At 43.0% G+C, this 17,007-nt stretch overlaps 2 protein-coding genes across 3 annotated transcripts in view; one reads left to right on the top strand and one right to left on the bottom strand.

The window, feature by feature from the left end:
- The window catches only part of map3k12 (mitogen-activated protein kinase kinase kinase 12), a 10,348-nt gene extending 2,616 nt beyond the window's left edge, over positions 1–7,732 (top strand). Inside the window, exons 3-14 of the mRNA XM_068596913.1 lie at positions 972–1,155; positions 1,269–1,460; positions 1,549–1,707; positions 1,968–2,126; positions 2,305–2,413; positions 2,673–2,782; positions 3,041–3,157; positions 3,250–3,384; positions 3,486–4,212; positions 4,295–4,362; positions 4,537–4,834; positions 5,423–7,732. Of these exons, the coding sequence (XP_068453014.1) occupies positions 972–1,155; positions 1,269–1,460; positions 1,549–1,707; positions 1,968–2,126; positions 2,305–2,413; positions 2,673–2,782; positions 3,041–3,157; positions 3,250–3,384; positions 3,486–4,212; positions 4,295–4,362; positions 4,537–4,834; positions 5,423–5,578 (2,414 nt within the window). The 3' untranslated portion in view covers positions 5,579–7,732. The remainder of the gene's footprint in view (positions 1–971; positions 1,156–1,268; positions 1,461–1,548; positions 1,708–1,967; positions 2,127–2,304; positions 2,414–2,672; positions 2,783–3,040; positions 3,158–3,249; positions 3,385–3,485; positions 4,213–4,294; positions 4,363–4,536; positions 4,835–5,422) is intronic.
- Positions 7,733–8,577: 845 nt separating this feature from the next.
- Positions 8,578–14,655, bottom strand: pcbp2 (poly(rC) binding protein 2). Of its 2 annotated transcripts, none has more exons than XM_068596915.1 (13): positions 14,494–14,655; positions 13,503–13,648; positions 13,341–13,364; positions 13,217–13,249; positions 12,956–13,072; positions 12,688–12,819; positions 12,448–12,576; positions 12,261–12,335; positions 11,944–11,985; positions 11,535–11,607; positions 11,381–11,436; positions 11,075–11,244; positions 8,578–8,730 (listed from the first exon to the last, which is right to left on the bottom strand). In XM_068596915.1, the coding sequence occupies exons 2-13, from the start codon at positions 13,569–13,571 to the stop codon at positions 8,694–8,696; spliced, it is 957 nt and encodes a 318-aa protein (XP_068453016.1). In that variant the 5' UTR covers positions 13,572–13,648; positions 14,494–14,655; the 3' UTR covers positions 8,578–8,693. The 2 variants fall into 2 exon arrangements, with proteins under 2 accessions (XP_068453016.1, XP_068453015.1); XM_068596914.1 differs by having other exon boundaries at positions 11,926–11,985; positions 14,494–14,654.
- Positions 14,656–17,007: the final 2,352 nt, after the last annotated feature.

Genomic DNA, 17,007 nt, shown 5'->3' on the forward strand with positions numbered 1-17,007 from the left:
TCAGACAAATATTTAAATGACCGTATGAAAGGTTTACTGGTTCTTCAGGCTAAAAGGTTCAAAAAAGAAATACCGGCTTTGAAAATGCGCCCCATTTTCTAAACTCATCATATTCTTTTTTTTTAATATGATGATATAATTAAACATGATTCCATTTTTTTCATTTTATTCTAAAATGTAACAAGTAACTTGTCAGTCATATACAGCTGGAAACGGAAATAGAAGTACACGTACAGTATTTCAAATTGTACTCAAGTACATGAGTCCATTTATTTTGCTATTTTCCAACGCCATGAGCCCGTTATGTCATAGCTCTCTGACCGCCACCATCAGCCCGCTTCATTCACTGTCATCATGCTGAAGGGAGTTTTCACAGCTGGCCCGCAGGAAGCATCATGTGCATCTGCCTCCGCTGCAGCAGCTCTCCAGAGAGCTTCGGGACTTCACTGGACCTCATGAAGAATTGATCTGCCTGTCTCTTTTATCCTGTCCAGCTCGTCTCTCTTTAGTGACCGACGCTCTCGCGGTCGCTAAAGCCGTGTCAGTGTGACAGATGACAGACAGATTAGACTATGAGTGGATTGTTGTTTCTCCCTTGATTCTTCTCTTATCTCTGGATAGAAATGTAATGCTCTGCTGGAGAAGTTATCAATGTAGCATTTGTTTGGACATGGCAGGCTCTTTGTGGGATGTAATTGTGTCCTGGCAGCCCGTTCTGATGTGTTGCATGGACTCAGTATTTGCTCAGCAAACCCTCTGACTCTCCACTGCACAAACTGGCTGAAGTGCTTATTGACATTTGGAGGTTTTGCAATGTGTGATAGATCTAAATGAAGTACTTAAAGGGTGCTACTGGAGGGGAAAAAAAACGACAATCTGTTGCATCGCCCATTGTTGATTCTGTGTGACGCTTCAGGCTTTCACATTTATTCATGTGGCTTCTTTCTGTGGACTTGTTGGTCTGAGTTTAGAGTCCTGGGAGGTGCCTTTTGAAGAGATCTCCGACCTGCAGTGGGTGGGCAGCGGAGCGCAGGGGGCCGTCTTCCTCGGCAAGTACCACGGAAACGACGTGGCTGTAAAGAAAGTGCGGGACATCAAGGAGACCGAGATCAAACACCTCCGCAAACTCAAGCACCCCAACATCATCACCTTCAAGTGAGGAAACGCACGATATCCCACAGGGTCCCGTGTCACTTAGCGGCACGAATCTCTCGTGCTTTCCCTTTTATTCTGTTCACCTGTCATCTGACTGTCGTGCTTCCTCCCAGGGGCGTGTGCACCCAGGCTCCTTGTTACTGTATCTTGATGGAGTACTGTGCCCAAGGCCAGCTGTATGAGGTGCTGAGGGCAGGTCGCAAAATCACCCCCTCCCTCCTGGTGGACTGGTCCATGGGCATCGCTGGCGGCATGAACTACCTGCACCTCCACAAAATCATCCATCGAGACCTCAAGTCCCCCAAGTAGGTCGACGGACTCAACGCCGCAAGCTTAAAGAGACACACGGGGCAAACATGCCTGATCATTTCCATGTAATCTCCCCTTTTGCAGCATGCTCATCACACACGACGACCTGGTGAAGATCTCAGACTTTGGCACCTCGAGGGAGCTCAGCGACAAGAGCACCAAGATGTCCTTCGCCGGCACCGTGGCCTGGATGGCTCCTGAAGTAATCCGGAACGAGCCAGTGTCGGAAAAGGTGGACATCTGGTAAGTCTGACTCAAAGTGACGCCTTTTCATATCTTACAAATGCACCCGCACATAGACTTCCCTCCAGCAGGAGAGCAGATACTGTATCAACATTGTGAGTTACTCGTTTGTCGTTTCAGTGATTCAAAGACAGATTACTGATATTTTTGTGTGACTGTCTAGTGATGTGATGTGATGTTCTATGTGCATAGTCTTTTCTTAAAGAGGTCTTGACTTCAATGAGACTTCCTGAGGGAATAAAGCTTGACTTAACTTTAAGGTCCTTTGGAGTGGTGCTGTGGGAGATGCTAACTGGAGAGGTCCCTTACAAAGACGTGGACTCATCTGCCATCATCTGGGGTGTGGGAAACAACAGCCTCCAGATGCCCGTACCTGAGAGCTGCCCCGACGGCTTCAAGATCCTCCTCAGGCAGTGCTGGTGAGTGACTCCTGATGATGGAGAACTTGGAAAGAGAAAATAATGAGCTCTGCAGGGACGGGAGGACGAGAGAGGCAGACAATGAAGAAGATCAGAGTCGTAACGGCGTGCGTAAGCAGCTGTTTTCATTTTTGATTTTATGGTGCGTTGTAAATGTACACGTTTTGTTTTTTTGCAGGAACTGTAAGCCAAGGAATCGTCCCTCTTTCCGTCAGATCCTCCTTCATCTGGATATAGCGTCAGCTGACGTGCTGTCCACTCCACAAGAGACGTACTTCAAGTCTCAGGTACGGTTGCTTCTCCCGAAATCCCCCCGTCTGGATGATTAAATTCTGCAGCTGCGCCAAAACACACACACACACACATTTTAAATATACGGACACGACGCTCACACACACACACACACACACACACACACACAAATACATGTGCGCCCGCACACGCGTGCACAGCAATCAGACTTTAACTGTTGTTGTGAAAAGAGGATTGGTTTGGAAGTCAGCTGTGGCGAGACGGAGCCGGTTAACAGAAATGTGCTTTCATCAGGCTGAATGGCGGGAAGAGGTGAAACAGCACTTTGAGAAGATTAAATCTGAGGGCACTTGTATCCACCGACTCGACGAGGAGCTGATCAACCGACGCAGAGAGGAGCTCAGGTCTGTTTTTTTTTTGTTTGTTTTATTTTTAGATCTCACGTACGTAGTCAGCTTAGTTTGCAACCATTGGATGGCGGTAGTTTTTGCCGGGCTCGCTTACATGTCTGAGGCCACTTTCGCCGCGTCCCATTTCTCGATGTCGCTCCTTTGTCCGCCCATGTGGATGAAATGAGAGCCTTGAGTGCGAGTCTTTTGTGGAGGTTTTGAAGTCCCTCATGCGGATGCACAATGACATCAGCAGCCCTCTTTTCTTCACAGGCATGCTTTGGACATCCGCGAGCACTATGAGAGGAAGCTGGATCGAGCTAACAACCTTTACATGGAGCTCAGCGCTGTCATGCTGCAGCTGGAGCTCAAAGAGAAAGAGTTGCAGAAGTACAGATGAATCCACCAACACACACACATTTCAAATTCATGAGCCACAATGTCTTTACACTGTGGTGTCTCTGGGGTGTGTTTTCTTTAAGGAGAGAGCAGTCTTTGGATAAGAAGTATCCAGGTTTGTTTAAACATCACAGCTCCAGGCAGAGCAGCTCCTCCAACACCATGGACAAACTCATCAAGAAGAGAAACGTCCCACAGAAGCTGCCCTCAGGAAAGAGGTGTGCCATCTCCTTTCAGTCTGTATTTGATGAAAGATTGATGCTGAAATGAATATTGCTGTGGGCTTTAGCTGTTGACTGGTCCCTTCTTACTCTTCCAGGCCAGACATCCTCAAGTCTGAGGTAATCATTCCCAAAATGGACTCCTCCGTGATGCAAGTCACTGTACCAGCCTGCCCCAACAGAAGCTCCACTTCTCCCAGCCGGTCTCGGAGGGTAAAGACCCGGCATCGCAAGCCCGGTAAGGGCAGCAGTGGGGACCTGGCTGGACTTAAAGCAAATCAGTCCTCCCCGAGTCGGGATCAAACTGCCCAGGCTAACACTTCTTCCACCACCAACACCTCCAAGCAGCTCCTGGAGCCCTCCGCGGCCCTGCGGGGCCTCAGCCACGAGCAGCAGCAGCGGCAGCTGTCCTCCTCCAGCCCCGACCTCATCTGCACCGCGCTGGAGGCCGAGGGGCCGGGGAAAGGGGAGCCCTCCGTGTGCGGGCTGGAGAAAGGGGGCAGCCTCAGCGCCTCCGCGGGGCTCGGGGGGTCCGAGGCGGGGGCGGCCGGTTTAGACGACCTCACGGAAACCCCGCCGCGCAGCGACACGCCGAGCGAGGACGCGGCGTCGTTCCCGTTCTCCAGCAGCCCGGACTCGCCGTGCGGGAGAGGGGCGGCGGCAGGGCGGGGCTCTCTGGGGACTCCTCGTCTGCCTCACGACGGGGAGGATAAAGAGGAGGGAGCCGGCGCCGTCCGGTCGCCCCGCGGGGCGTCCGGCGGGATCGGGAGTCAGCACCTCACTCCGTCCGCCATCCTGTACAGGGCAGCTATCTCACGCAAACAGGTACGGAGTCGTCTGTTCACATCCCTCTGGTGGTACTTTCATCGTTTTTCCACCGGTTCATCTCTCCTGTTTCCGGCTACAGAGGCGTGGAGTGTCATCAGAGGAAGAGGAGGGTGAAGTTGACAGCGAGGTTGAGCTACCACGGAGACGGTGAGTAACTCGCCCGTCCTTTCGTCTCTGGAAATTTCCCTCGAGCCATGTTTCTGATTCATTCACAGAACAAAGAATCTTTTTTTGATTTGCGTCATTCTTTCACATCCTCATTTGTGTGATGAAACAAAATTGAAATCAACTTTCTGTTTATTTCTTTTTTTTCCCTTTTAGACGTCCGACGAGCATCACCAAGTGCCAGTCGGTGTCCACCTTCAGCTCGGAGAACCTGTCGGTGTCGGACGGCGAGGAGGGCCACACCACGGACCACTCGCACAGCGGCACGCCCGACGTGGTCAGCACCAACACGGACGACAGGTTGGACGACCGCAGCGACGACCTCCTCTCTCAGGGGTCGGAGATCCCGGCGGACAACACCGACCCGGCGCAGGCTTCCGACGGCCTGTCGGAGAGAGACGGCGTGCCGGGGCCGGCCAAAGCTCAGCTGGACGTCGGGCAGAATGCTAATGAGGTAAGATCTGTCAGTTTGTGTCTCCTTCTCAGACTGATGTAGATGTACTCAAGCTGAATATTAAAGGGAGGCCAACTTGTACCTTACGTGGGTATATCTATTTGATGTTACTTTTATTCACTCTTCCGAGAAAAATAAAGTGATTTTACTAGAAGAAAAGTGACTTTTTACTTAAAAAAAGTGACTTTTTACTCCAGAAAAGTGACTTTTTAGTCTAAATAAGTGACTTCTTACTCCAAAAAAGTGACTTTTGACACCATACATAAAATTCCTTTCATCCATTGTTCAGGGAGAATTAAGTGACTTTACTGAAAGAAGTGTCTTTTTACTAAAATAAGTTACATTTTACTCCCTTAAAGTGTATTTTTTACTGAAAAAAAGAGATCTTTTCTTTTTCATTATCTATCTATCTATCTATCTATCTATCTATCTACCTATCTACCTATCTATCTATCTATCTATCTATCTATCTATCTACCTATCTACCTATCTATCTATCTACCTATCTATCTACCTATCTACCTATCTATCTATCTATCTATCTATCTATCTATAACATTCTACCTCCCTCCCTCCGTCTCTCTGCAGAGTCGGGCCCTGTGTGACGACTCTGACTGCGACAGTGCAGAGCTGGATCAGTCGGGTAGCGGAGAGCCGAGTCGTCCGCCCAGTGCCGGCGCGTGGGCGTCCCCGTCTCAGCCCCATCAGGGCTCTCCACAGGGCCCCGCCGCGGGACCGCCATAGATCACCGGCCGCTCGCCAACACCTCGAGCTACCGGTAATGCGGTACACTACTGTGGTGGCGAGGGATCACACCTCCTACACCGCTCAGACTATGACAAGTGGACTTATGGTGTCTCATAAGTTTGTTGGCTGGCAAACCTACACCAGATGACATTTGTCATAACCTGACATCAGATATTTTGGCAGCTTGTGACATCCGATAAATGTCATTTAAGTTAAGTGGGGTTTTATAGTTACTGAGGTGTAACCTTAGCTCCAGTTCAGCAAAAACCCTTCCACAGACGCACACGCACGCACAAGGAACCACACTTGTTGTCCTTTAAACACTAATCCTCACTCTGGGAGCATCCTCCATGATACTCCACACACACTAATGCATCAAATACTAATGAATAATAATGTAAATATCCATTACATAACACATGAGAAATATCTAACTTTATTTTATTTGTAAGATAAAAAAAAACAAACTAAACAGTATGCAGCCCTGTGAACAAATGCATGACTACATGTTTATAATTTAGGATTCGAATGTGTCAGTTTTATATTTTGTGAAAGTTTACACTTTTTTAATCCTGAAAGTATTACTTCCGTTGCTTTTGTTTGTTTTGTTAATAAATGTCGGCACTCGAGAAAAGAAAAAAAAAGGAATGAAAATCTCACCAAGACGTCAATCATGAGGCTTAATTAGGATTCTCAGTAGGTACTATATTATTTTTTTTAACCCTCCTACTACTGAGTTTCGAACACACAGAAGACTTGATTGAGGTTTTTTTGTTAAGCTTATCAAAGAATGATATGATGGGAGACCTTTGGGTTCACTCAGAAAAATGCACTTTTGCCATTGTATGGTTTGGACATTGTTTGTTTGTGTTTTTATTCGTCGGATGTGAAACGACAGACACTACCATCGCTAACCACGGTACTATATAACTAACAAACACTGGTGCTTTAGTAAAGGAGTACTCCGCCAACTTTGCATTGCACTCCCAGAACAGTCAGACTCTCGATTAACTGTTCAAGAAGAAAAGAGGAGAATCGATGCAGCAGAACCAGAAATAACTTTTTAATCCACACTCTTCTTCCTAGTCAAAAGCAAGGGCCTACATTACCCACGATGCAACTCGATGGGGTTTGCGTCACGCTAGCAGCGACTGACATCTCCTTTAGGCAGAGATGAGGAGCGTGAAATCACTTCTTTACAACTCCACACCTCTCATGTGTCCATTTTCTCCAAAATGACGCCGCCTCAAATGACATCACACGAGGCAGGTCAACCGTGTAAAACCACAAAATGAGTTGTTTGACTTTGTAAATCACGTGTAAAATGGGTGGGAGTTCCCCTTTAAATTCAGAACCAAACAGACTCCTGAAGTTTAACGATATTCAGAAGCTTCATGAGAAGCTCGACTGTCCCTTTTCCCCTTTAAGATAACCGCTGATAGCCAGATAAGGAATAGCGCACTTCTCCGTGGTGGTTATTAGTATAACAATAAGTATCCTTTGGGTTTAAAATAGAAATGTTTTGTTTTTATACAGCATTGCACATTGTACCTGTAACATAGGAATTATATCGAAAGTAAAATATTATGAGCAACAATAAATAATGTATTGGTAAAAAAAAAAAAAAGAAAACAGTGTGATGTGTCATAGCAGTTTGTTCTGTTGCAGCATCAGAGAAGACAGCTGAACGAGAAATAAATGACTATTTTCAATGACTTTAAGCATGTCCAACCTGTTCAAGTGTCTTTTCTTGATTTACAAACACACACGTTATAAAATAATTAATAAATCTGAGCTGGACGTCAGGGTAACTTAGTCGCCTCATCTTCTGCCTTTATGAATGCGTACACATGACAAGATACGAAAGGATCGTTTTAAGCATTTCACATCTTTATTTCTGCATTTCATTTCTTCAACAATTGAATTGCACCCAGATCTACAATAGTTTTGAAAACGTGCACAAAAAAAAAACTTGAGTTTCTTCATCCTGCAAAGAATAATAAAAAATAAATCTGACCCAGGCAAAAAAGGATTGCAGGAAACTAGTGTTAATTCTATAATTCTCCTTCTAGTTCATAATTTAATACCTCAGCATAATATACTTATAAAGACCAATAAGTCTTGTAGTTTTTTTGCCCCTTGCAGCATTCCCCAGCCCTGCAGTTAAAAAAAATATTTTCTCTATTTAAAACAAACATTTCAATGTTATTATCATCATCATCATCGTCATTACTATTTGTCTTGTAGTAATTTCAGAGAAAAGAAAATATTTTCCTCTCATTCAGGCCCCACACCTGGTGACCATGGCCCACCCACCCTTATCAGAATCCAATACACAACAATGCCAAAAAGCCCTGATCGAGAAATAAAAAAAACGGATGGAAACACAGGAATGACACAAAAAAAACAATTACTCAGCAAATTAGAGGTGAGACAAAACGTAGCTTAAGTTCTTCTTTGAACCCGCACTCAATGAGGGATGAATGACCTTCTGGCTAAAAAGGTTTTGTTTTTTCTCCTGCATACAGCTTCACCTGGACATCATTTACACCCACCGAAACCCGTTAGACCCACAATGCCTCATTTAGGAAGTACAGCTTCAAATAGAAGATGGCAAATATCAATGAATTCTACTCTTACACAGAGCTGTGTATTAAATAAAAAATAAATAGATATTTAAAAAGGGAAAGAACAGTCCATCTATAATGTTACAGTGTGTCTTTTTTTCTTCATTTTTTTTGTTTGTTTTTTTACATTTTTTAAGAAAAATCTGACATAAGAAAAACATTATGTATGCCTTTTCAGATTTTTCTAAAACTTTTTACCTATATCAAGAAGATCATACAGATATACAGTAAAATAATAGGAAAAAATACAACAGAAGGAAGTCTTTTAAAAACTATAAGCAAAAGGGATTTTTAAAAACATAATAAATAAATAAAATACCAATATCATGATGATGGTGTAATTACAACTGAAGAGGCGTCAAACCAAAGCAGAGGAGAAAACGGTGAGTTTATAGTACTTGGTTTTTGCATTTAGTTCAATAAGGGACCTCTTGGTAAAAAGTAGGGGGAGGGGTTACGTTAGGTGCTGATGAAGATCCTCCATGTCAGTTGGCTGCGAGTCCAGTGGCTTCAGAAGAGAGCCTGAGGAGGAAGACGGGGAAACTTTAATACCATTACAATGTTTAACTTGAAATACTTGAGCGTGTACGGCGAGCTTCAATGTGACACGATGCTTTTTAAAAAGCTCAGCACGTAGTTTTTCAGTTGTGTGAGACATTATTTTCCTGCAGAATGTTCCAGACTCTCACGCGTCTGCCCATGTGACAGCGGGCGGCTGCGTCTGTTGTGCGAGCAGCATCCACACAGACCGTCTCGCTCAATGCAAAAATGTAAAAGACGATAGTCTCTTTCCATCCATGGAAAGACACTGGAGGGCTTTTATTTTGAAATGTAAACGGGAGGCGTCGAGTTAAATATAAATGTAAGCTTTTGTGTTGTGTATTTGAGCGACGCTTTAGGAGGCAGTGTGTTGTATGGCTTCATTCTCATCTTTTTCTCTCGTGAAACATTTCAACGCCCTCTCTTTCCGTTTTCCCCCTTCAGAATAAAAGCCATGCACTGCTTTCTATAGTGCCGCTCAAATACACAATACAAAAGCTTACATTAATATTGTTACTGGTTTGATGTCAATCTACCATCAAAGGAGCATTTTAAATTGTATTTTTGTTGTGAACTGCGTGTCAATCAATCAAACTTGTATTACAGACTCATGGTCCAGATAATAAAAAAGACATTAAATGGAATAAAATACATACAAAAGCACATTAAAATACACATCAACGTTATCAACAGGTGTACCAATGTCTCCACAGACGGGACTAGTAGCATTTAGTACTGTACTTTGTTTGATGAAACCATGATGATCTCATTTTCAGAGTCATTAACGCGACAGATAAATGTATACATAAGATTTCTTAAAACAGTTTGAAAAGCATCAACTGCCGCAGCCACAAACACTCCACTGGCACTACATCATCTCTGTCTTCAGCGTAGTCTCACGGCGTCGTGATACGCGAGCACCCCGGAGAAAACAAATAGTCAGGACCTCCTATCTCTGGAGCAGCGAGGCCCGGGAAGCACGCGCTCCTTCTGCAATTCAACAAAAACAAAAGGGACGCCTCCCCAAAACGATGACGTCAGGAGCCGGATAAATATTTCATCATTTACTTCCTCTTGGGGCTGAACGAAATAGGTCAAAGCTTCGTTCACACGTTGATCGTCTTCTGTTTGAACTTAGTTTTTCTACACAGTCGCAGGTAAAGATTAGGCGACACTAATCTTATTAATGTATTACAATATTTGTAGAATTAGATTTCAATGGTGGATGCCTCGAATTGTGTTGATACAGACTCTTGTGATCCAAAAAAAGTGGAAAAACATTGTAGCTTCTGAATGCTGAAAAGATATTGACTGAAAAAAAAAAAAGATAAAATGTAATAATTTACTAAATTCACAACATGCTTTTACCCAATTAAATATTCTGCCTCAATCTACACACTCCAGATTGCCGCACAAAGAGAGTAGTGACAAGTTATATTCAATAAGAAAAGCTGATGTACAAAAAAATAAAAAAGGAAAAGCTTGCTCATTAATAAGATGAAACACTGCATTTAAACATTTGAAACTCAATTTAAAAACCTCAATAGAAGCTTTGTATGTGAAAACTAATAAAGAAGACATCCAGTACTTCATTCTCATCCTGAACCAAAGGGACTTCCCGCCGATGAACGCGGACATGGCCAATGCTCTGGCAATAATGAATACATTACCCCTCTTCTCACTCTAATCCCTCAATAAATCAATCCCACTGTATTTGTACAGCACCTTTCATAGAAGCTACTGTTAGTCGGAGTACTTTACAAGCACACAACACAGAGCAAATGTAAACAGTAAAGACATTGAGACTAATGCACACAAAGAAAGTGTTCAAATTAATGATATTGATGGATTTCCAAATTAAGTAAAATACATAAAAGCCAATAAATAAAAGATGAGGGAATGAAAAAGGCCATACAAATTCTAATTAAAAGCCAATAAATCGGAAGGTTTTCTATAATTGTGTTCTTTTAAAACTTACATTCTAAACTGATAAAGTTGACAGTTTGAAGTAAATGATGTTGTTGTTGTTGTTGTTGTTGTTGTTGTTATTATTATTATGCTGATCTACAGCATCATCTCCAGTCCTTTCTCGAACTATTATCAATAAGAATGAAGTGGATTTCCCCTTTTCAGTCATTGACATGAACTAAATTAAAAGAACCGTATCATCCCGTTATTGTGCTGTGAATGTTAAACTCCTGTAAAACGGCACTCTGGATCATTTATTAAAATGTCATATGCAAACTCCAGGACTAAAACGAATGCTGCGCTCCGGTGAACTCGCTGCTTTGTGACGGATGTGTTGCGGTGGCACAAAGCCTCTTACCGGGCATTGATCAGGTACTCAGCCAGGCTGATGCTGGCATGGGTGCCAGTGATGGTGACCTGTCTGTCAGTGGAGCCCTCCACGGGGTTGGCAATCTTGATCTGAGCCCCTGACATCGAACGGATCTCATTGATCTTTGTGCCCTGGCGGCCAATGATGCAGCCAATGAGCTGAGGGAGAAGAAGAAGAAACATGTAAACACACAGTGGAAAAAAAAAAAAACACAAACAAGGGGGAAATAAACCGCTTAAAAATCACATTTCACTGCAAAGAACACGAAGCAAAACAGACACAAACGAAACTCACATCATTTGGAATGGTCAGCTCATGAGAGCCAGTTTGTGCAGAGGCGTCCATCCCAGCTGAAAGAAAAGCAAAGAAAGCCCCATGAGAGTGTTGACTAGGCGGATTATTACAAATCTACAGTAATCGCACACCCGCTTTCAATCTGTCCACCTACCCTGGAAGCCCTGGTTGCTGTGTGCAATGGGGAAGGGGCTCTGCTGCATGGCCAGCTGGTGAAGTTTGGTGAGCTGTGAAAACAACGGAGGAAAAAGACGGCGGAGAGCAAACAGAGCACGAGTGAGGACATTCCAGAATACAAGTCAAAGCTGGAATTTGTTGTAAAAATTTTTGGTAAGTGGCGATGAGAGGAAAATATGAAATGGGACTCATGGGGTTAGCCTAAAAAAAGGAGGGTAAAAATACATCATTGTTAACATGTTTAGAATTGTTAAAATGGATTATCAGGCAGTGAGGGAGGGTTGGAAAAATAAAAGAGTCAGTGGGATGAAATAAGAAGGTGGCATGGCTTCTGAAGATCGAAGTTTCAAATATATTGGATCACTTACAGAGGGCCCTTCACTTACATCAGGCTGTGGAATGGCGTGCTGCCCTTGGACAGCGTAGGCCTGCAAAGAGACAACAGTGCTTAGGAGGGCGTGGCAGTGTCACACACACACAAAGTAGACTAAATATCCATCCATCGCCTGTCCTCTGTGTGCCACAACAACAATTATGTTACACAGAGCGGCACGCCCGCAACTGGAATGATAGTTTGGAGATGATTTAAATTGCATTGACGATAAGCGGCGGTCCGGTGGAAATGTTTCCACCTGAAATCATGAACACTGCTGGACAAATCAAACAAGCGACAGATATAGAGAATATAAAAACAAATGTTTACCTGACCACCTGCAAAGATGACAGGAGAGCCTGAGGGTTTGGGTCTGTACGGGATGGTCACTCCCTTTGGTGGAGACTAAAGAACACAGAAATATCCACCACTGAATATTTGAGAGAACTTAAACAGTAAGATGTGAATCAATAAAGCATCAAAGAGCATCGTTAACAATCATCACACGTGTCTGTACCTCAAGCATGACAACGCAGATCTGCTTGACACACTCGATAATGGACTGTGGGGTCCCTGCAACAGTGATGGCACGCTCTGTTGAGTTGGGCAACATGTCCCCTGCTACTTGTACCTGAGCTCCTGCCGACTGCGACGACACATCCGCGAAAACAAACAAACAGATAACAACGACGGTTAAGACCAAATCAGGGCTGAGACAGAAACTTTGCAAAAACAAAAAAGAACCACGGTGACAAACCTCTCTGATTTCTTTGATCTTGCAGCCACCCTTGCCGATGAGTGAGCCGCACTGGCTGGCAGGCACGACGAGGCGCATGGTGACCGGCGGTTTGCTGGTGGCTGTACTGTTAGTCATTGAGGTGCTAATGTCCTGGAGCGGAAAGAGGGATGAGAGTTAGGGTGGAGGGAGGACACACACACACACACACACACACACACACACACAGGAAAGTGTCAATTCTGTTGCAACGGCGTGCCAGATTTAAGATGCAGCGAGGAAATCTAACCTCCTCCAGTTTCTCGATGATCATGGAGAAGGCTTTAAAAATGGAGGTGGTGGGTCCCGCGAGGGTAATGATCCTCTCCGGACAGTTCCCCTCCGAGATGTTGATGCGAGCCCCACTCTGCACAGGGAGGGAGGAGGGAAAAGCAAAACGGGAAGTATCTTCAGTCACAGCGGTATCATATGACGCCTGAGTCATGGTCACAGAAATGATGGGACATATTTCTTCTCGTTTACACACACAAAAAATAAATACAAATATTACCTCCTCTCTCATCTTCTTAACCGACTCTCCTTTCTGTCGGGAAAGCACAAACGCACAATATTTACAAAACAAACAGAGGTGCAAGATGTAGATAGTAATCATTCTGGCAGTCAAAATAACTCACCTTGCCAATGATGCTTCCAACCTCCTGCAGAAGAGAACAACAAAATGCACGTTAAAGCGATAACCGCAGACACCGGGAGAGGAGAAACGTATGCAGGTGTTCATTGAGATTGCTCGTATTAAACCGATTTGGGGTCTTACGCCACATGCAGTCACAACTCACCTTCCCATGCATGAGTAGCCTGATGGTTAGGGTGACATTAAGTCCGCCTTCGACCAGGCTAGAGTCCATTTCTGCAGATAAATCCAGGCTTTAAACTTGGTGAGGAACTGGGCAACGAAGTGGGTCTTTGGTCACTGGGTGAACGTCTGAAATAGAGTGGAAAGTGTGACCATCTGGGACCAATATAGTGACTGGAAACTATGAGGACATCTCGGCAGAAAGCCTTGTTTTCTAAAAATACATTTTATAATAAACAAGCTGCTTTTCAGTGCAGAGCTAACATAGTTGTTTACTTCGATAAGTTCAGCACGTCACGCTTCAATAATGACTCGCTTCAGTGCAGTAATTCACTGGCCGGGGTTCACTCATTCACATTAGCACAATGACCCACTGTCTCTCTGAGGCGACGTCTATTTCCTGGCATCAAACAGTAGTGGCGACATTACCGTGACGATTTGTATTTTTTTTTGAAAAAGGCATGAGCGAAAATGCACAATAAATGTGAGGAAAACACACGCACACACACGGACACACACACACACGCGTGCAAAAGGTCTTAGCTGCCTTGAGCCAAGCGCGCATCGATCGCGTGAGTAGCGAGAAGGCTCACAGGACAACGTGAACACCGTGGAGCCTATTTCTGAACGAGCGTCGCAGCCAGTCACGCAAGCAACAAATGGAGGCGAAGTTAGCATCGTAACATTCCTGCATTTCTACAGGGACGTGATCATATTTAGTCACCACGTCTGTGAAACACACTCTAAAGACAGCGCCTCGCAACTAACTCCTAATCGGCCATGAAGTTTTTTTTTTTAAAAAGACAGCACTGTGGTTTCCCCACCCAAGTGCCTAGCGTTAGCATCGCCAGATCCAGGAAATAGTCTGATCCCGCGGCCTACGGAGGTAACGCCGTGTTATCCCCGTCCTTCACTCGCGAGAGGAGAAGGGAACAGAAACAAAGCCATGATGGGGTTTTTTTGGAGGGTCTTACCCGAGCCGTGCCTTGAAGAGTGTCCAGGGGGTGGGTAGGGTGGCAAGGGTGGAAGGGGAGAGGTTCGGGAGGGAGTTTTAAAAGGATCCGGGGAAGAGGGAAGAGACGCCGCTGTTCGATCGGACTCCACTTCTTCTGCTTGGCACAAAAGACAAAATGCGTTCAACTTTGACCTGTCAACTGCCCCGCCCCTCTCCCCGGGTCAGCCCCGCCCACCCGGAGCGCTGCCCGTCCACACAGGACGTCAACGGTTGTGAACAATTACAATTAAATGAAAACAAAAAAAAATATGTATATATATAAAAATATGACGTGTGTATATATATATATATATATATATATATATATATATATATATATATATATATATATATATATATATATATATATATATATATATATATGTATGTATATATATATATATATATATATATATATATATATATATATATATATATATATATATATATATATATATATATATATATATACACACACACACACATATAAATATACAAATACAAATAAAACAAATCTGAATTCATTGTGTTATTGTCAAACACAACAATATGGGACTTGATTAGAGATGGCAAGAGCTAAATATGTGGATTCATTTTGAAAGAGAGAGAGAGAGAGAGAGAGAGAGAGAGAGAGAGAGAGAGAGAGAGAGAGAGAGAGAGAGATAATATAATACTATCTATAATACTACTTAAGCTGAATAGTTCAGCTGTAGTTTTCAGAAAGTTTTTTTAAACTTTCTCCAAAAGATTCATATATCTCCGCTGTCACAAGAACAGATACAAGAATCATTCCTGCATCACATACACACATACACACACACACACACACACACACACACACACACACACACACACACACATAGAAAATATCAATTATATATATATATATATATATATATATATATATATATATATATATATATATATATATATATATATATATATATATATATATATATGTCTTTCATCTTGTTATTTTATTTTGTTTATTTTATTTTGTTCTGTAAGTTAGGCGCTACTCTGACAACACATTTTCCCTTGGGGGTTAATAAAGTATATATCGATCTCTAACTATCTATAATATAATTAACGTTACAAGCATTAACATGCAAAACAATTCAAAAATAGTTATTATTATTTTTAGCTCAGTTTGTTGTGTAGTCTGACAGCAGTAGGGAGGAAGGATTTCTGTTAATAATACATTAATTAGATTCATTAATAAAAAATAATTGACTCATGTAAAAACACATTTTGAGTCTTTCCTAACAACTTTACTAATACTAGCAGTTATTGGCTCACTGACATTTTCTTTTATCAACACTTTTTCAGTGAAAATCATCAGACAATTTGCTGGCGCGGTCCCCACGAACCACACACTGCTGCAGTTATTTGTACATCCGGCAGATGGCGCCATCACTCTGTGAGTGTCAGAGATCTGAACTGAGCAGGTTACAGTCCTCTTTTAGATCCTACATCCTTTCTGGCGTTTAGTGAACAATACATAGCACTAACAGTAGCCTTATTTAAAAAAAAAAAAAAAAAAAAAAAAAGAAAGAAAAGAAAAGAAGAAGCATTTCACTCATAATATCGGATAATAGTGAGGGGAGAAAGTTATCACTCCCAGAAATATGTTGTTGAATGAGTCAGTGTTGTAAATGTGTAAAAGCTGAAATAATTATATTAATTATCTTAATCTCTCAGTATTGCCCCGGATGCTTCTGTAGACTTCAGTGTTTCTAATGTCGAGCAGACAGTCGGTCATTCGTTGGATCACATATGGTCAAGAGCAGCGCTGCCCAACATGACCATAACATTGGCCTTTACTGTAAACGATAAGTTGATTTCTCTAAAACTCCAGGAGCATGTTCACTAATGTATTTTAAATCTAATCTAAATATCACTGTGATGTGGTTCACCGCGAGGTTTTTACCCCGAATGATATTATTACATCATTCTGGCTAAAAGGAGGACTTTAGGAAATCACCTCTTGACCTGAAAATAACACATTTTAGCTTTATTATAAGGTGTTTTTTGTGGGGGGGGGGGTTTATTAAAAAAAACAAAGGATATGATTGATGACTTTCCGCTTCATGATGGATTCCCTTGTTTTCTGCGAGGGCTGGTTGTTTTGTTGTTTTGTCACATGATTGATGGGATAAATGAGTACCTTAATTGTCGGCTGGAGTTGATTCTGAATTAGAAGACAATCAAAACGCCGAGTTGTACAGTTAAAACTTCAGAGTGTTTTTAATATTAGAGCTACAATACAAGCCAGGAAAGCACGAAGAGATCAAATGGAGCGTTAAAGCCCTGCAACCATGTGCTCATGGTCTGGTTGACAGCCTGAACTCACTCAGCACATGTTCATTAATCTGGTGCACATCAGAGCACCCACAGTACAATTAGTCAATGGTGAGAATAGCTCTCTATTGTCTGTAACTAATCTTCTATTCTCCTGAATCGTTAATCTTCCCGAAATCCAATTCTGCATCGG

The sequence above is a fragment of the Clinocottus analis genome, unplaced genomic scaffold (assembly GCF_023055335.1).
Source record: "Clinocottus analis isolate CAN_PGR_092001 unplaced genomic scaffold, fCliAna1.0.p SCAF_4, whole genome shotgun sequence".
NCBI classification, from domain to species: domain Eukaryota; kingdom Metazoa; phylum Chordata; class Actinopteri; order Perciformes; family Cottidae; genus Clinocottus; species Clinocottus analis.